Consider the following 25,187-nt stretch of genomic DNA (forward strand, 5'->3'; position numbering starts at 1 on the left):
TAATAAAGAACACCAAGTCTTCATTAAAAAAATAAAAAGAGCATTTTTTTCACAAAATTATGTAACTTGCTGGAACATAAAAGTCCAAATTCATTTTTTTTCTTGTATTTGAATTGAATCTATTTTTTGCAATCTTCGATGTTGGTGGGCATTTTATTGTGCATGTCAGATTATTTAGATTGGAAATGCCCAGAATGCCCTTTTTACCCTATTGCAGCGATTGACTGGCGCCCGGTTAGGGGCGTGTCCCGCTGGGATGGGCTCCAGCACGCCCGACACCCGCGTGTGAACAAGCAGTACGGGAAATGGATAGATAGCTGGTCTCTTCCACCTGGCATTTGAGACGGCCATATTTGTCATTAAATATATAATAATCTTTTGGGGGGGGTTCTTGTGACTGAAATTGATTTATACTTTGAGTATGATAATGATAAACAGCATGCCACTATTACCCAGATCAATGCACATTTTCAGATTGTCATGCAGCTCAATTTATGACCTGGCTTTCATTTCAAAATAGAAATGCAGTCCAAGATAACGTTAGGGGGGTTGAAACCCATGTGTCAAGTCAAGCCCTTCGGTACAAATCAACCTAACAATGCCAGCACTGTTGAATCTGATCTATTCTATTGATTATTGATTCATCCTTCTTTTTTATGGTTTTGAATGGGTGTCAAACTGACTGGAGTTCATGGACCGCATCCAGTGAAATTTAGCGTCCAAGAGGCCAGAGCACTAAATTAAAACCATCATTAATATCACGACCATGACAACCACGACCGCTAACGCTAATTTAGGCTAGGTAACAATTTGTTGGTTGCTTGCGAGCACGAATCTCCTCTCCTGTCCCGAGTACCGGTTACCACCCACATAGTTTTGTTACCCCCATTTTCTTCTTATAACGCAGTTGCCGCCATCCACTTGCATTGTCTTCGCCGTGGCAACAAGTCGTATTTGAGTTGACAAGATACAGCCCAAAGATGGTAAAAAAAAAAAAATGAGATTTGATTGCAGTAGTCTGACAGAGGGCAATTGTCCGTCCATCCACTTTCTTTGCCGCTTATCCTCACAAGGGTCACGGGAGTGCTGGAGCCTATCCCAGCTGTCGACGGGCAGGAGGCGGGGCACACCCTGAACTGGTTGCTGGCCAATCGCAGGGCACATGGAGACACACAACAGTCGCACTTGTAATCACACTTTTGAGCAATTAGAGTGTTGCGTGTTTTTGGGATGTGGGAGGAAACCGCAGTGCCGAGAGAAAACCCACGCAGACATGGGGAGAACATCCAAACTCCACACAGGCGGGGCCGGGATTGAACAGAAATGCGAGGCCAACGCTTGACCAGCTGATCCATCGTCCCGCCCAGTTGGATGTCATTTTGCAAAATATGAATTTGACATTTTAAAGCGAAATGGGCATTTTTTTCCATTGAGGTTGCCAGGTGACTGCACGCGTCACACGTCGAAAAACAAAAGCGGACGCCAATTTTAGTCGGTTGCGGGTGGATAACGCTGCGAACACCATTTTTCTCCAGCTAGGTCGGACAGCTGCGTTGTGCAAAGCTGATATTCGTCGTCAAGTTTTTGAACAAAGGGGCAACAAAAGAAATATGGAAATAAAATGGGGCGTCACAGCTTCTAAAGCGTTGGCCTCACAGTTCTCAGGTCCCGGATTCAATCCCGGACCCGCCTGTGTGGAGTTTGCATGTTCTCCCTGTGCCTGCGTGGGTTTTCTCTCGGCACTCCGCTTTCCTCCCACATCCCAAAAACATGCAACATTCATTGGATACTCTAAATTGCCCCAAGGTGTGATTGTGAGTGCGGCTGTGTGTCTCCATGTGCCCTGCGATTGAGTGGCGACCAGTTCAGGGTGTACCCCGCCCACCTCCTGCCCCTACATAGCTGGGATTGATTCCAGCACTTCAAGACCTTCATGAGAATAAGCGGCAAAGATAATGGATGGATGGGAAGAAAATGGTAAGACGGAAGAGTTACAAGCTTTGAAAATGAAAAAAAAAAAACCCAATATAAAATGAAATTGAATTTAGCAATGGTATGCGCAAAGTTACAAGGTTAGGAGAAAAGCCAGCACAAATCCTCTGCATTGCTACTATGCTAGCTTTGTTTTCGTAAATATTGGTGAGTTACTGGGAGGCGGACACAACTCTCAACTCACGGGCCGAAATGTGACCGCGTAAACAAGTTGACAGTCCGCTGGAGACGAGTCCAGTCGTAATCACTCGGCAAGTCTGACGACGGCTCGTCGCTGGTATTGTGCTGATCTGGAGGGAAAACCTGGAAAAAAAGACTTGACTGCAATTCTGGAATCAACATTGAAAATTTACTCTGCATGAAAAAATCAAAGAAATAAAACTCAACAGAATTTTGTTTCAAATTGTTGCCCAGTGTTTAAACGTCAAGTGTCATCCCTATAAACATTCTAAAATAGAAATTGTAATGAAAAATACATAGAACATTATTCACTTCAATGTCTATACTAAAAAATAAATATGAGCGGAGAGCGCGTCATCCATGCGCAAAGTTGCCAAAGTGTCAATCGACGACATCCAAGTGGTCGCCATATTGGCAGCATCTTCTGTCCGTGATGTCATTTTCCATTGAAAACACGAACACACCCCTTCTGACACAGAAGCTCTTTTCGAAGAAGAGAACATCCCACAACCGAGTGAAGCGACCGGGGCAATATTATATATATCTCTAGCCATATTTAGATGATATGCGGACCACGGCCAATCCACCTCCGCGGCGGAGATGAGCCACTGTGGCCGTTTCCGCGGATCACGGCTTCGGCCTGGGTGACATCGACACATTTAGCACCCCTGATTTGCGGATTACGCCCCCCCCCCCCCAACTATGATTTTTTTTTTTTAGTAGCTGTATACACACCTACCTGTCATTTGGAACCCACGAAGCTCTCGTCCTTTGCACCCGTGCAATCCATTTTTCACGACGAACCGGGCCTTTTGGACAAGTATGAAGAGCGAATCCATCCTCCCGAGTGTTCGAGCAATGTCCAGCAATGCAACGAGCCGGCATTTTGGCTAACACGAAGGAACAATGAGCTCGCTTCCTGGAGGTAAAACTAATAGAAACAAACAAATCCACCTGAGGGCGGTCCTGCCATGTACATCACTTCCTGCTTCTTCTCGAAAACAAATCCCTCGAGTGGATTTTCAGGGCGGGAGTTACAAAAAGCTGCATACGTCAAAATCATGTTTTGTGGTGAAAAAACGCGTGGGTCCATACTGGCTGCCGTTTTTTCATTAATAACATAGTAAAAATTATGCATTTCATGAGAGTTGACCTTTAAGTTTAGCGTGATCTTCACGAATATGAGGAGGCCCATTAATAAAGAGACTTTTTAATTCAAAAGTAAGCTTTGAACAAATCTTTCTCAGAATTAAGAATAAAAACCTCTCTTTGTAGCATTCCACTGATTTCATAAATGCAACACTAGTTTTTTTGGGGTTTTTTTTAAATACATACAGGTAAACAAATGAATATGCAGCATCACCCTCACTTTCGGTCTTGTTTTTTTTCTGTGCGATGCTTCATCTTGCCCCCCCCCCCCCCCACGTGGATTAGCGAGCACGCAAGCGCCTCATTGAGCGGCGCTCTTCTCATGAGCACACTTGTGGCGCTTCACCTGCCCCTTCTGCGAGAATCTTTTGTCACACGCGTCGCAGCTGAACGGCTTCTCACCAGTGTGCGTTCTCGTGTGTTTTATCAAGTGTTCATTCTGAGTGAATCTTTTCCCGCAAAGAGAGCAGGGAAAAGGTTTTTCTCCGGTGTGCGTTCTCGCGTGTACCATTAAATGTCCCTGCATGGAGAATCTTTTGGCGCAAACTGAGCACGGAAAAGGTTTTTCTCCCGAGTGTGTTCTTGTGTGCGCTATTAAAAGTATCTTCTGCGTGAATCTTTTTCCACACATTGAGCAGACAAAAGGTTCTTGCCCCGTGTGTGTTCTCGTGTGCGTTGTTAAAGTTTTCTTTTCGGAGTATCTTTTACCGCAGACCGAGCAGGCAAAGGGTTTTTCTCCAGTGTGCGTTCTGGCGTGCGACGTTAAATTTGGCTTTTGAGAAAACCTTTTCCCGCAAGCGGCGCAGACAAAAGGTTTCTCGCCAGTGTGCGTCCTTGTGTGCAACGTTAACCGTGCCTTGAGGGAGAATCTTTTACCGCAAATCGAGCACGTAAAAGGTTTTTCCCCGGTGTGCGTTTTTGTGTGTTCTATTAAATGTGCCTTTCGAAAGAATCCTTTGCCGCAAACTGAGCAGCCAAAACGTTTTTCTCTAGCGTGTGTTTTTGTGTCTCTTTTCAAGGATGACTTGTCAACAAAGGTTTTGTCACGCCGAGAAGACGTCACGTGCTCGTTATCAGTACGACGCGTCGCGTCACTTTGTGGGTTTTCACCATCATCGTCAGAAGACTGTGACGTGACGGCGTCGCTATCTGATAGTGGAGCTATGAGGCCGTGCGCTTGCGATCCTCCGCCGTGGTCGCCATCTTCACTCTTCACGACGACAGTCAGCGGAAACTTGCTGATGTCATCCTCCTGCTCTTCTTCTTTGATCTCGAGCTCCTCCCCTTTGACGTGGGGGGGCTCTGGCTCGCTTCCCTTTCTAGTGTTCGGAGAGACCGACTCCTGCTGCTCGGGACGAAGATCTTCACTGATGTCTGCAAGACACAAGAAGGTAATCTTTAAGGTAACAAACGATCCTTTACTGATACCCTGAAAGGAATGTCACATCCATCTATCCATTTTCTACCGCTTTTCTGGGTCGGGTCGCGGGGGAAGTAGCTTCATCAGGGATACCCAGACTTCCCTTTCCCCAGCCACTTCTACCAGCTCTTCCGGGGGGATGCCGAGGCGTTCCCAACCCACCCGAGAGACGTAGTCTCTCCAGCGTGTCCTGGGTCGTCGCCGTGCTCTCTTTCCGGTGGGACATGCCCGGAACACGTCACCAGGGAGGTGTCCAGGAGGCATCCAGATCAGATGCCCCGGCCACCTCGTCTGGCTCCTCTCAATGCGGAGGAGCAGCAGGTCGACACTGACCCCCTCCCGGATGACCGAGATTCTCACCCGTTCTCTAAGGGAAAGCCCGGACACCCTGCGGAGGAAACTCATTTCGGCCGCTCGTATCCAGGATCTGTTCTTTCGGTCACGACCCACAGCTCGTGCCCATAGGTGAGGGTAGGAGCGTAGATCGACTGGTAAATTGAGAGCTTCGCATTTCGACTGAGCTCCCTCTTAACCACAACGGACCGATACAAAGTCCGCATCACCGCAGACGGTGCGCCGATCCGTCTGTAGATCTCCCGCTCCATTCTTCCCTCACTCGTGAACAAGACCCCAAGATACTGGAACTCCTCCAGTTGGGGCAGGATCTCATCCCCGACCCGGAGAGGGCACGGCACCCTTTTCCGACTGGTCTCAGATTTCGAGGTGCTGATACTCATCCCGACCGCTTCGCCCTCTGCTGCGAAGCGCTCTCGTGAGCATTGGATGTAAAGGCAAACGGTTTCTCTCCAGTGTGCGTTCGCGTGTGTGCTATTATGTTGGAAGAATGTCAAATGTTACAGTAATTAAAACTAATAAGAAACAAATAGTAAAAAAGAATTTGCACTGTTTTTTTCAAAATAATATCACGTTCCATCTTAACAATCAAATTGAATTCAAATGATCCTAACCCGAAAAAAGAAACGAGATTTTGGATGTAACAGAAACAATCGAACGAAGACCTTTTGTGAACGGAGATCGTGAGGACGCCAACATTTCCACGTCACGTCAAGCCGCTTATCCTCAAAAGGGTTGCAGGAAAGCTGGAGCCTATCCCAGCTAGCTTCGGGGGAAAGGAGGCCTCCACCCTGAACTGGTCGCCAGTCAGTCCCAGGGTAGATATCTGCACAATCGCTGAGCGGGAATCGATCCCACGCTGCCCGCACCAAAGGGAGGCGTGTGTCCCACTACACCATCATTACCACATGGGTGAAAATTTTGTGACGTGTAACGTGAAAGGTCACACGCATGAACAAATTAACGGGTGAGAGTACGTGAGAAGTGCCCCGACCTGCTCTGCCCAACACAACGTGAGGCCGCTTGCAAACGGCTTCCACTCGATGGCGCTGGCGATCGTTTTCTTCTTTTGTTCCACAAAGATGATCCTCGTGCGCTTCTTCCTTCACACGCATTTTCTCTGGATAAATACTGCAAAACGTTGCTCACTCCAACTTGATCCTCACTTCCGGTTCCGGCGATGCGTCAAAACATGCGTCTCTGGGTTAGCGGTTAGCAAGCTAAACTAAGCGAGGCTGAGTTAGCTGGAGAACTTCAACGCGCATCGAGACCAGTTTATCCGAAGATTTGTGTCCAGTAAAGTTTTGATGGGCACCCTGCGTGGAGTCGTCATTTTTTTAAATATAAATTCGGGATGTTTTACGAAGTGAAGCGCGTGTGTTTATACAACAAACCACAAGCCCGACAATGCAGCCGAATTTATACGGCAACACCACTTGGACAAACTCCGTTCGGATTATCCAGTCGGGATGACGTGATTTGTAGCAAATAAATAACCACCAAAAACTATTTTACCCATGCACTCATCCATTTTCTGAGCCGCTTAAGGTCACGAGGGTCGCGGCAGTGCTGGAGCCAATCCCAGCTGTCGTCGGGAGGGAAGGACGAACAAATTTTTACCAAAACCTGAACTTGGGCAACAAGACTGTAGACACCGTCTTCATTTTTTTATTTGTTTCGTTCTCTTTAGCAGCCCCAGACAAGCCATGTGGGGATATTTGGTGAGCACAAAGTAGTATTTTGTCCACACGAAAAAAATGATTTTATACGTACGAAGCAGTTGTTTGTACTCGCGGAATGGTAATGACGGGTGTTTTTTTTTTTTTTTTCTTTTTTTTGATAGTTTACTTCATTTACGATGTTCGAACCCTCGCGAAAAATTCTGGGAGGTTATGTAGACTATCTGATGTGGTCCAAGACCGACCGATACGATCATGCAGATTGTGCACTGAACGTCGAATATTTAGGGGGATTATAACTAAAGTTCAGTCACACCGGACAAGTTGCTGTATTTCACTCTTTTTAAAAAAAATTCATGCTACACAAATAAATGAAAAAAAAACACAAGCAATAATCACACCTCACTGACCTTCTGACCAAATGGAGTTATTCTTCTTGCTTCTCTGTTTCTCAGTAAATCGTCGTCGAATCTTTGTCACTGAAATAGTTTGGACAGGAAGTGTCCCCAAAATAAGCGTCCGGACACCAACAACATTGATGAACAAGGTTCCGCTACATAAACATGGGCTAATAAAACGGAATATTTTCTCTCAATGCCATAACTTGTTCTTTACTTCAATCCACTCTTTAATTCAAATAATTATTAACGAAATAATTATCGTGAGTATTTTACTGACACTTATGGCAGCTACAGAGATGATGCCTCGACCTTTCCAGGCATGCGCAACGCGCAACGCCGCTGCAGTTTGTCCAAGTAGACTTGCCGTACAAGCTTTACTGCTCTACTTTCGTGTAAGGTTTTTTTTTAATTATTATTTCTTCCCGAAATAATGCTCATTGTATTGAAGTCTCGGCACACACGCCCTACCACTACTTTGTATTGGACTAAACATCACTCGTTCAATTTTCGCGTCTGGATAAACTCGCTTCAGTGGAGCTTCTCCAGCTCGCTTTGCACACAGATGCGTTTGTTAGCAACAGCTACCTAAGCAGTGATCAAAATGTGAGTGTAAAATATTGTGATTACGAGATGAATATGTGTGCAAAACGTGTGAAAAAAGAAGAGTACGAGGAGGAACTTTCTCGCTCAAAAATTCGTGCCCGTTTCTGCCACAAAAGCTGTCCTGAAAAACATTTCATTATTCCATAAAGCCTTTTTTTTTAAAAAGCTATTTGATATGTATTTCCCTCGCCCTTCTAAGTATTGCTCACTAATAGCCTGATTTCAACCTCCCTGACTGAAAAGTCTCGGAATTTTCCAACACTATAGTCACAAATCACGATTAAAAAAAAAATGTCCACTTCTTTCACACACACACACTTGTTTCAGCAAATGTTAGCCATTTTTTTTTAACCAATATTACTATTTTTAATGTGATTTGTGACTACAGTGTTGCAAAATTCTGAGACTTTTCAGTCAGGAAGGCTGAAATCAGACTACTAGTGAGCATGGCATAGCGAGACAGGATATGTGTTTATCTTTAATTAATGTCACCAAGTCAGAAAGAACTTTAGCAATATCTGTAACGTCATTCTTCATATCCACGAAAGTCATTTCAAAATTCTGCAACATTATTTCGCTTTGGACAAATGAGGTCACTTGAGTTTTATCATTTGTGCGGATGGGGTTCAATATAACCGAGATCTACAATTCAAGTGCAAATATTTGGAAGTGTACATATTTCTTACTCCACTTTGCGATATTGATAATTTTATTATAATTTGTCACAAGTCCAGTTCAAGAGATGATCAACTCACCTCAATTTAAAGATACTCATGTCTATCGATTCAAAGATGTCACTTCGGAAGTGCATTTGTTGTGACTCTTTTTATGATTTTACAATAATGACACTTTGCAAAACCAGTTTATTTCTTTGCATTCTCTTTCTTTATGTTAAACTCCGCCTCCTTCTTTCAGGATCAGATGTACACAACAGCAAGGCAGCAGATGAATTTTTTCCCCAATCTATCTAAAACTGCTATTCTCCACAAGACACTTGTGTCTCTTCACATGATGCATACTCGAAAATCTTCTGTCACACACGCTGCAACCGAATGGTTTCTCCCCCGTGTGCGTTCTTGTGTGCCTGGTTAAATTTGCCTTCAAAGAAAACCTTTGCTCACAAACTGAGCAGGCAAATGGTTTCTCCCCGGTGTGAGTCCTCGTGTGTGTTTTCAAGTCTCTCTTCGCCGTGAATCGTTTCCCGCAAACTTCGCAGGGAAAAGGTTTCTCTCCGGTATGGATTCTCATGTGTAATCTCAAACCGCCCTTTGAAGTAAAAGTTTTTCCACAAAGAGAACATTCCCGTCGTGCGTTGTCCGTGTGACTCGACATTTCCCTTTTAACATAATCATCATCATCACGATCATGAGAGTGCGACGTCATGTCGTCGCTATCTGATAGCGGTGCTAAGACGCTGTCCGATCTTGGGCTGCTAGTTGGATGCTCCGCCCTTCTGCTCTCGTCACTTTGACCTTTGTCTTCATCTTCTTTACTCTTACGAGGAACAAAGGTCACTGGAAACTTGATGAGGTGATGCCCCTCTTCCTCCTTAATGGAGAGAAACTCCTGGTCCTCCTCTTTGATGTGGACGGTCTTTGTTTCCTGTTCATCTTCGTCTTTAAGGTGCGGGAGATCTGGTTGCACTTCCACGACAATGTAGGGGTGCTCATCCTCATCTTTCTCCTTTATGTGCACTGATTCTGGTTGCCGTCGCTCAGGATGAAGATCTTCACGCACGTCTGCGGGGCACAAGAAGACAAACACATGTTTGCTTTTTGGTCAAGTCAAGTCTCCTTCTGGCATGTTGAGGATGTATTTGGTTGGGAACCATCCACCCCGTTTAATTGCCGAAATCCATCGATCTTTTCACCTGGTATGCTTTAGAATGATCTCCTTGAATATCTGTCTCGTCTGTTGTGACAACCAACAGCACAACAGGTCTCAGGCATTCTAAATATTCTCCTCCGGTTCAATGCCCCCCCGCAATGTCGAGCAGCTCTGTTTGACCGGCAATACGGCGCCGTGAAAATGGTGACGTCACGTGCGGGAGCACTTCTCACGTACTCTCACCCGTTAATATTGGGCTGACATCATCATGAAAGCAAAGTTGATGCCGTTCCTTCAGGGGATGGACCCAAGGGGAAATAGTTAAAGGGAAACGAGGAGAGCCCAAGAATGGAACCTTGGGGCACTCCAAACGAGCATTGCAGGGACTCAAGCAGACATTTGGCACTAAAGCACTTAAAAGCACGACCCAGAATGGCCATCCAGTTCCCCAGAGAAGACAAAAAGAATCTGCTGGTCCGCAGTGTCAAAGAAGTCAGTCCAAACATGGTTGAAAACTCACTTCCTGCAGTTGTGTACAAACATTTCCTTTTCATTGGTCGCTATGACACATCCACGTCCGGTACACCCACGCACACAACATTCGTTGGTGTGATTGAAACAGACGTTTACTTGCTACTTTGTGGTTGTTCCGTGTGCCTTGGAGCTTTCGAAGAAAACGCACGACGGTGGAGTAGACATCGACATTAAGCACAGTGCTGCGTGGATGCTCAACAAATGCTTCAGTACAAATTTGGAGACGCAGCTTCTCAACTTCGAGCACATCACGTGACTTCTCGGTCTTTGTATTTCCACCAGTGAGCACGAGCAACATTCTGGCTTGTGGTGGATCAGAAGCTTTTCCTTCCCGGGACAGAAAATGATCAGGTGTCGACGTTGAAGGAAGACTCCACTGACACAAGCTCGTCGAACAAAGACAACTTTATTTACAAGGCGCGAGTACAAACGCGCGACAGAGCTCGATTGGTAACCTCGGTCGAGCCCAGAAACGCATTTTCAAAAGGTTGTTTGAGATATTTGCACTTTCTTCTGTCAAAGAACACGACATTCTCGTCGTTCTGACGTATCTCACTCCTCGCACAAAGCTGACGGCTAATTTACTGGCCTCTAAATATTGAAGCATGTGGAAATGTTTTGCAAAAAGACACACGGAGGCCTTCCCGTCTTCCAACGGACGGACAGTTCTCGCAATTTTGGGGTTTTTTTTTTTCTGCTTTTTGAAAACAAGCTCAACAGCGTTACTGCCCACGGCATCACGCAAGCAACTGACTGCTCGGGAATCTCGCTTCGCTTTTGTCGCGCGGGCTGGGCCTCGTCTGTCTGACAGCAACGCGCGCTAACAATAGGGAGGAATTTGAATCTTAAAATTCAACGTGCTGCTGTACATCCACACAGATATCAGTTCATCCTTTCAGCAATTTACATTGACAAAGTCGTGAAGTTTGGAGTTCAAACAGCGGCTTCAATTTCAAATGCAACTTTCCCCGAGTTCATTCAAAAAAACATCTTCAGGTTGTTTATATTTGATATGTACTGTACAAGTATGATGATATACGTTATAGAGGATTTGTGAGGATTTTGAAATCCATACACGTGTGATCACCATTGGTCTTGAATAAAAAGAGATAAAGAAAATAGAATCAAGAAAAGTAGTTCTTCTTACTGTGAATTGTATACACAGTTTGACAACCATCAAAACAATGCTCCCGAAGTTCATTTGATGAGTCAATTACATACGTAGCCCACTGCCCAAAAGTCTTGGTGAGGTTTTTGGGAACAATACCCAACACAACTTCAATTTCTTGAGTTTATTCTGTAGCATTATTGACCACAGCTCTGACACCAGCGCACTTGTGTCTCTTAACCTGACGTTTAACATGGAATCTTTTGTCACACACACTGCAACTGAACGGTTTCTCGCCAGTGTGCGTTCGTATGTGTGTTGTTAAATGTTCCTTCTGAGTGTATCTTTTGTCACAAACTGAGCAAGCAAACGTTTTTTCCCCGGTGTGTGTTCTTGTGTGGGCCATTAAATGTCCTTTCTGAGTGAAACCTTTCCCGCAAAGTGTGCAGCCAAACGGTTTCTCTCCGGCATGTGTTCTAGTATGTGCGGTTAAGTTGGTCTTTTTAGAGAAACTTTTACTACAAACTGAGCAGGAAAAGGGTTTCTCACCAGTGTGCGTCCTCATGTGTTGAATTAATGTTGAACGGACACTAAAGCTTAGGCTGCAAACTGAGCAAGCAAAAGGTTTTTCCCCAGTGTGTGTTCTTATGTGTATTCTTAAATCTCCCTTCTGTGTAAATCTTGAACCACAAAATGAACAAGCAAATGTTTTCTCTCCAGTGTGCGTTTTTGTGTGTGCTATTAAATGTCCTTTCTGGGTAAATCTTGTGCCGCAAAATGAGCAGGCAAAGGGTTTCTCCCCTGTGTGGGTTCTTGAGTGTGCAATTAAATCTCCCTTCTGTCTGAATCTTGTACCACAAACTGAGCAGGCAAAGGGTTTCTCACCCGTGTGTGTTCTTGTGTGTATACTTAAATCTCCTTTTCTAGAAAACCCTTTACCACATACTGAGCAGGCAAACGGTTTCTCTCCAGTGTGCGTTCGCGTGTGTGCTATTAAATGTCCTTTTTGCGTGAACCTTTTGTCACAAACTGAGCAGGCAAAGGGTTTTTCTCCCGTGTGGGTTCTTGTGTGTCTTTTCAGCGTCGACGTGTTGTAAAACGTTCCGTCACACTGAGAACATTTCAAGTGTTTGCTGTCAGTGTGACAAGGCACATCACCTTTGGAGTGTTCGTCACCAAAGTCAGTGTCAGGATAGCGTCCCACGCTGTGGTCACCGACTGAGAGGCTTTCTGAATGGAATCCTCCGTAGTGGTCTTCATCACTATCTTCACTCTTCACGATGACCGTCAAGGGAAACTGAGTCGGAACATCCTCCAGCTCGTCTTCTTTCACGTGAGCACGCGGCGGCTCCTGCTGCTCAAGGCGAAGATCGTCTTCACGGGCGTCTGCGGGACACAAGAGGACACACGCACACCGTTTGGTAACGTCAAGCTTTGCTCAGTCGACGCTCGTGTTTGACTTTGACGGGGGATGAAGCCGACCTCGACCTCGCTCGCCATCATCTTCACTCTTCGTAGCGACGCCGGTGAATGTAAACGCCGTGATTTCGGCTTCCTGCTCTTCCTCTTTCACGTGTGGGGCGTCCGGGGGCTCCCGACGCTCAGGGTGATGATCTTCTTCTGTGACGTACGTAGAGGACAACAAGAAAAACGCACGTTTTGGTAAAGTTATAACAAAATAGTCATCTGGAGAAGAAAACAGAATCTTTTCACATGTGCTCCATTTATAGTTAAAATCTTCATTGTTATTGCACGGTGAACCAAAAAAACTGCTGTATTCTCCCACTTTAGTGCAGGACAGTCAAGTTCCTCCATCCATGTTTTAAGTCGCTTATCCTCACAAGGGTCGCAGGGAGTGGGCTCAGCAAATATTTTGTATTATCCATCCATCCAATTTTTTTTTGGGCCCGGAACGCATTATTTCTTTTTCCATTCATTGTAATGGGGAAACATCGATTCGGTTTTCAAACAACTCACTTCTTGAACCGTTTTCTGGAACGGGATTGCGGTCGAGAACCGAGGCATCGCTCTACTTGCTCCCGTCGTACACTTTTCCAAATAAAAAAAAGGCAGAGTGCGCTTGTCACGGGATCTTTTGACGCTTCCATGTGAGTTTTATTGTACAATTCACACATTTAACAAAATATGCCATCCATCCATTTTTTTAGCTGCTTATCCTCACTTAGGGAGCCTATCCCAGCTGTCAACGGGCAGGAGGCGGGGTCCACCCTGAACTGGTCGCCAGCCAATCGCAGGGCACATGGAGACAAACAGCCGCATTCACAATCACACCGACGGGGCAATTTTAGAGTGTCCAATTAATTTTGCGAGTTTTTGGGATGTGGGAGGAAACCGGAGTGCCCGGAAGAAACCCACGCAGGGACGTGGAGAACATGCAAATTCCACACAGGCGGGTCTGGAATTGAACCCGGGACCTCAGAACTGTGAGGCCAAAGCTTTACAGCTGATCCACTGTTCCAACCATTCAAGTTCATGTAAGGGAAAAATAAATGTGTCCTGTATATACCACGAAGGGGAAGTGTTGTTAACAAAACTGCCAAATTTGAATAATAATAATAATCAAATAAAACCTCGAAGAACCTTTTCAAAATGTCAAGTCGAGTCGTCGTCTCCATGCTCAAATTCTGTGGGAGCGTCCGCTGAAACCTAAAAAAAAAAATAAATAAATGGACATTACTGACATCTTTCTTACGCCTACATATCTGCATGTTTAATATGCAAAAAAGTATTTGCTTAAAGTATATTCTACCGAATGCCGGGTCCCCGTGATGGGACAAATTGCCCTTAGGCCGGGAAGTGCGTTGAGGAATCCGGGTCGCAGTTTACGACGCGTATAAAGCAACCTCGCTGTTTGGGGAAGTGCGATTCATAAACGGCACATGGAAAAAAAAAAATGGATGCCGGGAATTTTGCGTGTTAGTCCACATGGCGGCAGCAAAAAATAAAAAATTTTAAAAAATCTGAAAAACAGATGATGGCTTCATTCGCGGCACATTTTCAGCATTGATCGTCAAACAGGTACAATGCATTCAGAATCAAATCTTGACATTGACTTTGTAGTATTTTTTAAAAGTCACAATTTGAGACTTGAGCGAGGGAAAACCTGCGAGCACGTTTCCCGAAATTTTGCCGGCAATCCATCCCTACCGCGGCAGATTATACGCGACACGCAGTCTGAAAACGGCGGCAACGCACACTTTGAAAAAGCGAGCGAGACGTGAAATCATCACCGTCAACGAGAATCGTGAAATGAGCACACAAGACGAGTCGCGCTCATCGGCAGGGACAGAACGCCGTCTCATGACAGCCAGACGGGAGACTTTTGGCTCTGCCCTAATCGTCGCAAAGTCTTCTAATATTCCGTCAACGAGAATCGTGAAATGAGCACACAAGACGAGTCGCGCTCATCGGCAGGGACAGAACGCCGTCTCATGACAGCCAGACGGGAGACTTTTGGCTCTGCCCTAATCGTCGCAAAGTCTTCTAATATTCCAGTTTAAAAAAAAGAGAATTCTTCTGTAAAATGATCACGGCAGAGGCAGACGCGCGCCACTGTGAATTTTCGGTTCTCCGCCAATGTCGCCTCCTTAAAAAAAAAAAAAATCGGTCCAACTTTTTGTCATCTCATCATTTTTGAGAAATTTCCATCATGTCAAATCCTCCAAAGACTTAAAAGCAAGAGGAAAAAGTACCGAGTGAAATAATTACTCAAGTACTGAGGAAATACTAACCAGATTTGAAGATCAATCAAATATCCATTCATCCATCTATTTTCTTTGCAGCTTATCCTCACGGGGGTCGTGGGAGTGCTGTAGCCTATCCCAGCTATCTTGGGGCAGGAGGTGGGCGGGGTACACCCTCAACTGGTTGTCAGCGAATCACAGGGCACATCGAGACAAACAGCCACCACCCAACAATCACACCTTGGGGCAATTTAGAGTCACCAATTACTGTTGCATGTTTTTGGAACGTGGGAGGAAACCGGAGAGCCCACCCAGAGAAAACCCACGCAGACACGGGGAGATCATGCGAACTCCACACAGGCGGGTCTGGGATTGAACACAAAACCTCAGAACTGTGAGGCCAACACTTTACCACCTGATCCACCATGCCGCCCGAAAAATAAAAAAAAAAAAAAAAAAAATGTATTTTTTATTTTTTACTACAAATTCTTTTCTCAAGTTACAAGTGGGCTGAAATATCCACATTTGGGTAGGTAGTGCACGACAAATATACCGCTACTTGGTACTAAGTACTCGTCTAAACGTAAACACGAGTAGCACGCCGTTGCCTTCACGTTAACGATGACCTTCCCAACATGGCTGCCACGTCGGCACGAGGACGATCATCCGGCCCGGTTTATCCAGGGTTAATACCTATGCCCGGGAAGCCCAATAGGAGATATTATGTGAGGTCATGTGACCTTATTCTGTCGATTGAATGGTGAACTACAGTTAAACGGCACTAGCGCTTAAACTGGTTGCCATAAACAGCACCGACGTGCGGATGTCAAAGTCATATTTTCGTGCACTAAATAGTTGATAAGCAATAATCGCTAAAGAAAAAAAGTAGCGAGCAGTGAAAGTACCGTTTATTTTTTTCTGGGTCTTCTTGGACTCTCTTGCGACTCCAAAGCAGGTCCCCAGCGCACGCGTTGATGCACTATTGCGTATCGCGTGGATGGTGGACGAGTCGAATGGGCATCCTGGGCATTTTTCCTGGACGTGACGGGCTGCCAACGGCGTCCTTGCTTGCACTCGCCCGGCTCGCGACGCATCCCGCGAACGGAAGCTGAACCGAGACTCTGCGGCCTTTCATTCTCTGGGCTTTTGGTCCGAGAGGCACTTTCTCAAAGTGGAGAACCGACTCTCACGTGTCGCTGAGGACCGATTCCGGTGATGTGCGGTGCAAAGATCGGCAAGAAAAGGTCACACTCCGGGAATCGACTCATTTGGTGGGCCGCGGGAAAACATTTACGAGAATAAAACAATGAGGGAACCGGTAGGAAATAAAAGGGGAGATCGTGGACATTTGTGAGGTTGTTGCAAGCGGCCGTCCACGACTGAGACTCCCTACGCTTTGCTTTTTCATCCATCCATGACTTGTATGAAATTACGTGTATAGTTACAGTAAGTATTCTTACAAAATAATAATAATACGAAAGGTGGCATGGTGGCGCAGCTGGAAAGTGTCGGCCTCACAGTTCTGAGGTCCCGGGTTCAATGTGGAGTTTGCATGTTCTCACCATCCCTGCAGGTTTTTTTTGGGGGTGGGCACTCCAAAAAACATACAAAATTGCCCGTAGGTGTGATTATGACTGCGGCTGTTTGTCTCCATGTGCCCGGCGATTGGCTGGCGACGGGTTCAGGGTGTACCCTCCCTCCTGCCCGTTGACAGCTGGGATAGGCTACAGTATTCCCCGTGACCCTTGTAAGGATAAGCAGCTAAAAAAAAAATGGATGGATGGCATATTGAATTTTATTTTGTTAAATGTGTGAATTGTACGAGAAAACTCATATGGAAGCGTCAAAAGATCCCGTGACAAGCGCACGCTGCCTTTTTTTTATTTGGAAAAGTGTACGACGGGAGCAAGTCGAGTGATGCCTCGGTTCTCGACCGCAATCCAGTTCCAGAAAACGGTTCAAGAAGTGAGTTGTTTGAAAACCGAATCGATGTTTCCCCATTACAATGAATGGAAAAAGAAATAATGCGTTCCGGGCCTAAAATAAATTGGATAGATGAATAATCCAAAATATTTGCTAAACCCAACACACTGCACCACAGTTCTGTCGCGTTCAACCGCATTTCACGGCTGAAATTTTGATCTTAATATTCAGGAAATCACATCTGACTGGAGGAAGGATTGCAGCAAGAAGTCAAAAGTAACCACCCAAGATTATCGAGTGAAAAATAGTCAAATCACAACTTGGAAAATCATAAAATATAAGTTAAAAAAATATAATATAGAATATAAAATATAGGTTTCACCAATGAGAGAGGTGGAAAAAGTATTGAAGGTAACGGATGGGGAAAATCTTGCTTCCCTGAATCATTTCGTCAATAATTTCTTCATATCACTTCTCAGAAGGGAAATTGTTCATCCGCTAATCGAAATTTCATTTCTAAGTCGTGTCGTCATCCTCGCGGGTTGAAACAAAGTATTGAGGCCAAATACGAGAGAGAGAAAAAACCTACACACAATACCGAAATATGTTTAACTCTGTTTTGCCGGGTCAAAACTGTTATTTAAAGATATCGGCAACGTCTTTCCGCCTGAAACGAACGACGTCACTGCTGCCGTCCGAGTGCGGACGGGTTTCCGATTACGCCATCTTGTGTGTCACCGCCACCCTCAGACCAATCGAATACATTAAATTCACACTTCAGCTATCACATGTGTTCCATGACCTCTCTGACACACAAGATGGCGGAATTGGAAACATCCATTTTGTGTGCATTGTTACAGATACGTTTATCTGCTGTGCGGCTGGAAAACGTGAATTACAGCGACGGGTACCTCCAGCGGAACTGCGAAGATCGGGAACTCCAGTTTAAGATCTCGACACTTGGAGGCCGAGTCATATTCACACTTACAGACATTGGCATTTTGCTTCCTTAAAACCTGATTTCAAATGCAAATGTAGAATAATATAGATACAGAAAGCTGGACATATTTGCAATTTCGTCACAGATCTGCAAATGAGTTCTGTCATGAAAGAGCTCATAAATATGAACGGAGAAGTGACGTCACTGGCCCTCGGAGAAATGACCTCACACATCTAAAATTGATAAATGCAAGGATGTTGCTACGTCACAGATATCGCGAATGTTTTTCTTTTGGATGGGTCAAAACTGAATGGCAGATATGTGCAACACATAAACAGACCGGCTGTAATATTCGTATGCCGTATTTGTTCTTTTTGTTGCTTTCTACCACGTTTTTTGGGAATGTGACGTCATCGACCAGTCAGGCGAATTATGACTTCTGCCTTGCGCATATTTGGCTGAATGTCACTCTTTGGGAACAAATTATCAGACAAGTGAAGGGGAGAAATGTGTTCCAACCTGCTCCGTGGAGCCCTCGAGGCCTGTAAACAGCGTCCAGCAGTCGACGTGGTCGCTCCTTCTCTTGTGCGCCGCAAACGTTCTCCCCGTATTCTTCTTTGGCAATATTTGCGCACATTTTTCACAATGGAAACACTCAAAGTTAATCTCTGCGCGGCGACTTCTTGCTACGGTCAACAAAAGCGTCTCTTTGTTAGGTAGCGGCGGCTAGCAAGAGCATAAGCTAAGCTAAGCTAGCTGGAGACGCTTCAACGTGCAACGTGACGAGTCTAACCGGAAACGAATATTTGATTAAATGACGTTTTCTGCAGTGAAGAATTACTGGGTGAACTATATCCAGCCGTCAACTCGTTCAGTACTAAATTATTCACAATTATTTATGCAGCAAGTGAAGCTACATGAAAATCCTTGCGCAGAGCGAAGTACGGCAAATCCACTCGGACAAACTACGTTTCTTCCCCAATCCAGACTGCGGCCGGCATTTCAAAGACGCCCGCATGTATTTCACTTCTTCATGAAATAACGACTTCAATATGTATAGCAATATCTGTTACATATTTATATTTGATCACGCAGTGGGTAGCACTGTGTTTCAGTGACATTTAAATCAAAGTCTTAAAAATTACTCCTGGGATAACACTGCCGCCTAACGGTCATATTTCATTTAGGAGGCATCACTCATCCCTTCCTCCTTCCAAAGTCATCCATCCATCCATCCATCCATTCATCCATCCATTCATCCATCCATTCATTCATTTTCTGATGACAAGGTTGAGACAAACAGCCACACTCACAATCATCACACCTCGGGGCAATTTATCCATCCATCCATGCATCCATTTTCTTAACCGCTTATCCTCACAAGGGTCGCATGGAGTACTGGAGCCTATCCCAGCCGTCAACGGGCAGGAGGCGGGGTACACCCTGAACTGGTTGCCAGCCAATCGCAGTGCACATGGAGACAAACGACCAATCGCACTCACAATCACACCTATGGGCAATTTAGAGTGTCAGATTCATTTCGCATGTTTTTGGGATGTGGGAGGAAAGCGGAGTGCCCACCCCGAGGAAACCCACGCAGGGACAGGTACAACATGCCAACTCCACGCAGGCGGGGCCGGGATCGAACCCGGGACCTCAGAACTGTGAGGCCAACGCTTTACAGCTGCGACACCGTGCCGCCTCACCCAAATTATTTTTAATTTAAAGATACACTTTATGTGATTTTATATTTTCTGTAAAGTTAAATTAATCACGACCAGAATGTGCTGAAAAGTACAGTTAAAAGCACATTTGTACACATCTTCAGGTATGAATGTATGATCGGCACATTCAGTTTAATTGACCCCTCCTACAGGGCACTTAACCACGCCTCCTGAAGTGACGTCACGCCACGTGCGCTGACGTAAGACAAACCGTAAAAATGGCAAATACAATACAATACAATCCATGCTTCTGATTTCATTCAATCGTTCACACGTTGCAATGTTATGCTAGCGGAGAACGTCTCATTCATTTATACGAGATGCGTATTAAAAATCAAATTTAGGGGATATCTTCGTGCAAACACAGTCTGGTTAAGCTTCGGCCGCGAGCCAGCAAGAAATCGATACGTTTGTGCAGTCCGATCATCGCTAAATATCGCTCAACAAAGAATAAGTGTGTCAATCGTTCACAAGTAGCAATGTTATGCTACCGAAGAACTTTGAATTCATTTATACAAGACATGTATTGAAAATCAAATATAGGGCATACCTTGGTGCAAACATATGTGTTCCGGTTGATATTAGATGGATTTAGTTGATGATGCGGTCTTTGATCCATCGAAGGCATTTTTCGTACTGGGTCTTGGGTTTTGGAAAGGGTACGAATGGAACTCCACCAACTAGCCTTTCGGGATACCTGTCGTCACTATTACAAAGTCCGTGACTACACCTCTTAACCATATCTCTTGTTAAAGAACCCAAATACACCATAAAACGCTAACTAAACCTATACTGGACCATGGAATGTTGTCTGAGAAAATGGCGGGAGCAAAAACGGGCTTTGGTTTATGCAGATCTCTGGCCTCCGATTGGTCAGTGACGCGGATTGCGCAATATCCACGGAGGGGTCAATTGACTGATAGTTTCTTTTTTCATCTCCCTTTTTTATTCTTATTTTTTTGGGGGGGACAACCACGAAAAGAACCCGCCAGCCATTTTGCTCGCGATGTCACAGGGTTAGCGCATCGCCCTTTTTTTCAGGTTCAGCTTACCAACCCTGATTTGTAAAAGTGGTTTTCAATATCAGAAATGAACATTTTATTGCAACAGTCACTTAACGTCCTGCACTAACATAACACTGGAGATTGTCACAATGCAGAGACCATCCATTCATTTTCTTTGCCGCTTATCCTCACGAGGGTCGCGGGAGTGCTGGAGCCTATCCCGGCTATGTAGGGGCAGGAGGTGGGCGGGTACACCCTGAACTGGTTGCCAGCCAATCGCAGGGCACATTGAGACAAACAGCCACACCCAACAATCACACCTTGGGTTGTGGGAAGAAACCAGAGTACCCACCCGGAGAAAACCCACCCAAGCACAGGGAGAACATGCAAACCCCACACAGGCTGGTCCGGGATTGAACCAGGCACCTCTGAACTGTGAGGCCAACGCTTTTCCATCTGATCCACCGTGCCGCCAATGTAGAGACCATTTTGACAATAATTACTTGATAACGTTCAAATTTATCGCGATGTTTTTTAAGTATTCATTAGTGCCTGTTCTTACTATCCCACTTTCAGCGTTCTCCAATTAGATGCAAAGTGTGCTTGCTTCAAGCAGTTTGGCCCTTCCACTTGAGGTTTACGGCTACTGACACGTACAGTAATAAAAAGAAAGCTCATGGTTGTATATTTAATCGCCATAATAATCATCCAAAACATTTCTTGTATAACAAAAGTCCGTTATCTTAATGCTTGCATGCGTACACGTATAAAACATGTTCTCATATTTTATCTGACTGATGACTCAAGTCCAGACCACTACAGTGCATAACATTTCAAAATAGCGATTAAGGAGTCGAAATTGAGGCAAAGATTGCAAACAGACGTCACTTTGTGAAATTGAGAGTTTTAGTGAAATCGATATCGTACATAATGTGGCAATTATTTGTGAGCATAGCGTCAGCTTCTTCAATTTATTCTTTGATTGTTGCCCCGGCCGCCAGCGCACTTGTGTTTCGTGACCTGACACTTATGAGCGAATCTTTTATCACACCCACTACAACTGAAAGGTTTCTCACCAGTGTGCCTCCTTGTGTGAATGGTTAAATTTGTCTTTAGGGAGAATCTTTTCCCGCAAAATGAGCAGGGAAAGGGTTTCTCCCCAGTGTGTGTTCTCGTGTGTGTTCTTAAATGCGCTTTTCTAGAGAATGTTTTGCCACACGCGGAACACTCAAAAGGTTTCTCACCGGTGTGTGTTCTTGCGTGTCTCGTCAAACTTGTACTTTTAGAGAATCTTTTACCACAAACTAGGCAGGAACTGTGTCCCTCCCCAGTGTGTGACTTTGTATGTGCAATGAAATTTCCCTCCTGGATGAATCGTTTACCACAAACCTTGCAGGAAAAATAATCCTGACCACTGTGTATCCTCGTGTGCGTTGTTAAATTGGTTTTAGTAGAGAATCTTTTACCGCAGACTGAGCAGGAATAGGGTTTCTCCCCAGTGTGCGTCCGCATGTGTTGAACTAATGTTGAACCTTCACTGAAACTTAGGCTGCAAATTGAGCAGACGAATGGTTTCTCCCCAGTGTGTGTTCTAGTGTGCACTATTAAATGCTCCTTTTGAGTGAATCTTTTAGTGCACAATGAACATGCAAATGGCTTCTCTCCAGCATGAGTTCTCAGGTGCATTGTTAAATTTGTCTTTATGGAGAATCTTTTACCGCAAATCAAGCAAGCAAAAGGTTTCTCCCCAGTGTGTGTCCTTGTGTGCGTTGTCAAATTAGTTTTCAAAGAGAATCGTTTGCCACAAACTGAGCAGGAAAAGGGTTTTTCTCCAGTGTGGGTTTTTGTGTGCCTTGTTAAATTTGTTTTTATAGAGAATCTTTTCCCGCAAACTGAGCAAGCAAAAGGTTTTTCTCCAGTGTGGGTTCTTTTGTGTCTTTTCAGCGACGACTTGTAAAAACTTTTGTCACATTGAGAACATTTTACAAGTTTGTTGCAAGTGTGACGTGTCGAAAGACCGTCAGCGTGTTTGTCATCATCGTCGTCTTCAGGAGAGTGGGACGTTACGTCGTCACTATCTGACAGCGGAGCGAGGAGGCCGTTGGATTGGGATCCTTCGACACCAGTCGATGGAAACTTTGCGATATCATCCTCTTGGGCCTCTTCTTTGAAGCCTGCAGCCTCCGGATCCCGATGCTCAGGATGAAGACCTTCACCGACGTCTGCAGGCCACAAGAAGACAAACGCGCATTTCGCTCGTGTCGGGTTTTGCCCGGCTGAGTCTCACGTTGCGATTTTGACGCCGCTCCTCACTTTGGGATGAAGAAACGGCCGCCGCGTCTTCGCTCTTGACGACGGCCGCCGTCACCGGGAACTGAGTGACGTCGGCCTCTTCCTCTTTCACGTGAGGAGGCTCGCTCTTCTGCTGCTCCACCCCGGCGCTTCGCCCCTGCTGGTCACGGCCAAGACCTTCTTCACCAACAAGACGAGAAGACAAACGCTGACTTTGGTGTTGTGTATTTGTTGTTCATACACATTTTTGCCAATGATCATTTCGATTGATCTGCAGGAGGGATCCCGAGGAGTTCCCAAGCCAACCGAGAGACGTAGTCTCTCCGGCGTGTCCTGGGTCGTCCTCGGGGTCTCTTTCCGGTGGGACGTGCCCGGAACACCTCCCCGGGGAGGCGTCCCGATCAGATGCCCCAGCAGCCACCTCATGCTGCTCCTCTCAATGCAGAGGAGCAGCGGCTCGACATTGAGCCCCTCCCTGATGACCGAGCTTCTCACCCGTTCTCAAAGGGAGAGCCCGGACACCCTGCGGAGGAAACTCATTTCGCCCGCTTGTATCCGGCCGGCTACAACATCATGAACTAAAGCATTGAAGATGAAGAGGCAGAAAAAAGGAACAAAGACGACTCAGACATGCGTCCCAGAACAGACGAACGAGCGCCTCACAGTGGCACAAGCACAATACTGCACGTTAACTGAGGACCGATTCCTTGTCGCTCAACAAATACACTTTTCACTTCACGTGTTTGGGATTTGAGTTACGTGCTTGGTCTCGCAACGACCGAAACTCGTATGTGAACCAGCCAAAAGTGATCTATGTTCCTTGTACGTCACACTGTTTATGAGCCGAAACGGGAACTAAGCAAGAAGAAAAGCAAGGAGTGAGCAACCTGCGCCGTGGAAGGCAACATCACGTCGAGCTCGTAGCTCGCAAACAGCGTCCAGCAGCGCTTGACTTTGTGGATTTGTCTCCACTTTCGTCCCGCAAAGTTCCTCCTCGTACTCTTCTTCTTTCCAACTTTGATCAGCCATTTTCAAAGGATCATCGCCAGGTGACACGCGCGTCTGTTTGTTAGCGGCTAGCCGGCTACGCGAAGCGAAACTCGCGCGAGAAGCTTCAAACATTCACCGCCGCGACGAGATTTTGTTCCCGACACGGATGACACAAAAAAATGTGAAGTTTTAGTCGGATAATCTTGCGGTGGGGGGTCCCGCGTCGAGTTTAGAACGTGAAAGCTAAATTCAGGGAAACGACTGCGGTGAGCGCGCTTGGTCACGTGGAGCGAGCACATGAGTCGTACGGTGGCTCCACTGAGACAAAATACTGGGCCGTCTCGTTTCGTTATTTGTGATTAAGAGATTGGGCAAAATGCCGACCGAAACGAATCTCCTACGAACCGTTTTTTGTCTCTGCTCATGATACGTCTATTTACAATGTACGTATACTTTACACCTCGGTATTCTTGCTAAAATGGAATGAATTGACAATTTTTATGGAGCGGCCACCTCTACAGATCTAAACAAAAAATAGCTACGTTGCTAACTGTGACACTTTACAATTTACACACATAATTTCAAAAATCCACATGTATCTTATTAGTGGAATAATCTTGTTGATAATCTCGACTGGATAAAATTTTTTATTGATTGTTCTAACAGTCAAGTGAAAGAAGGATCGTTTTGAAATAATTCAATTTAAAATATTTATACATCGGTTCATAAAAGAAATTGATTCGATTTGTTGTTTTTGTGAAGGATCCCCTAAAAATATTTGTGATTTATTTTATACTCTGCCCATCTATTGTTTGGCTTCATCAACTATGCACATGCGTGCAAAAAAAAATTCCTAAATTATTAATCTCACTATACCATTGGGTGTATTCATAAATGTCGGTCCCCTCATCCAAAAAACACAGTTTTGCATTTTTGGAAATGAAGTCAGGCAATATTAACTCCACGGAATGATGTGTTTTATATCTCATTATTTTTAATGTAACTGATTAATTTTCTGTATTTGTATTTTATCCAATGGCAATTGAACTAGTATATTTTACATTCCTAAAGCAAATGTGAACAATAATATCAACCAACCTTTCTCAGTGAGCACTTCCTCTTTCGCTGCTGGCGACCCGGAAGTGTTTCCTTGTCTGTAAGCTCCCCAGAAGCGTGAAAACAAGCTGGGGTCACGCCTCGCGCTCCGCTTTGGACTCCGCACCTCAACACCCTCAAGTCTCGACTCAAAACTGGACTCAAGCGCCGTAATCAGATCTCCGTGTCCGGAGAAACTCGTCCCGATGCGTGAATCATTTGCAGCTAGCTTAGCTAAGCTTGCTAACAAAACGGACAACATCGCTTG

At 45.2% G+C, this 25,187-nt stretch overlaps 3 protein-coding genes across 6 annotated transcripts; all 3 read right to left on the reverse strand.

The window, feature by feature from the left end:
• Window positions 1-3,446: 3,446 nt before the first annotated feature.
• LOC133497618 (oocyte zinc finger protein XlCOF6.1-like) lies at window positions 3,447-6,509 on the reverse strand. Its single transcript, XM_061813661.1, has 2 exons — window positions 6,090-6,509; window positions 3,447-4,695 (listed from the first exon to the last, which is right to left on the reverse strand). The coding sequence occupies exons 1-2, from the start codon at window positions 6,208-6,210 to the stop codon at window positions 3,623-3,625; spliced, it is 1,194 nt and encodes a 397-aa protein (XP_061669645.1). The 5' UTR covers window positions 6,211-6,509; the 3' UTR covers window positions 3,447-3,622.
• Window positions 6,510-8,520: 2,011 nt separating this feature from the next.
• On the reverse strand, window positions 8,521-18,940 carry LOC133497585 (gastrula zinc finger protein XlCGF57.1-like). 2 transcript variants are annotated; one of them, XM_061813613.1, is made up of 4 exons: window positions 18,334-18,940; window positions 12,730-12,867; window positions 12,406-12,633; window positions 8,521-9,517 (listed from the first exon to the last, which is right to left on the reverse strand). In XM_061813613.1, the coding sequence occupies exons 1-4, from the start codon at window positions 18,449-18,451 to the stop codon at window positions 8,742-8,744; spliced, it is 1,260 nt and encodes a 419-aa protein (XP_061669597.1). In that variant the 5' UTR covers window positions 18,452-18,940; the 3' UTR covers window positions 8,521-8,741. The 2 variants fall into 2 exon arrangements, with proteins under 2 accessions (XP_061669597.1, XP_061669596.1); XM_061813612.1 differs by lacking the exon at window positions 8,521-9,517 and having other exon boundaries at window positions 10,527-12,633; window positions 18,334-18,933.
• Window positions 18,941-21,158: 2,218 nt separating this feature from the next.
• Window positions 21,159-25,181, reverse strand: LOC133497564 (gastrula zinc finger protein XlCGF57.1-like). 3 transcript variants are annotated; one of them, XM_061813565.1, is made up of 3 exons: window positions 24,923-25,181; window positions 22,856-23,014; window positions 21,159-22,764 (listed from the first exon to the last, which is right to left on the reverse strand). In XM_061813565.1, the coding sequence occupies exons 1-3, from the start codon at window positions 25,179-25,181 to the stop codon at window positions 21,509-21,511; spliced, it is 1,674 nt and encodes a 557-aa protein (XP_061669549.1). In that variant the 3' UTR covers window positions 21,159-21,508. The 3 variants fall into 3 exon arrangements, with proteins under 3 accessions (XP_061669549.1, XP_061669552.1, XP_061669550.1); XM_061813568.1 differs by lacking the exon at window positions 24,923-25,181 and adding an exon at window positions 23,722-24,131 and having other exon boundaries at window positions 22,856-23,011; XM_061813566.1 differs by lacking the exon at window positions 24,923-25,181 and adding an exon at window positions 23,722-24,131.
• Between the last annotated feature and the right edge of the window lie 6 nt (window positions 25,182-25,187).

Source organism: Syngnathoides biaculeatus, chromosome 3 (genome assembly GCF_019802595.1).
Source record: "Syngnathoides biaculeatus isolate LvHL_M chromosome 3, ASM1980259v1, whole genome shotgun sequence".
NCBI classification, from domain to species: Eukaryota; Metazoa; Chordata; class Actinopteri; order Syngnathiformes; family Syngnathidae; genus Syngnathoides; species Syngnathoides biaculeatus.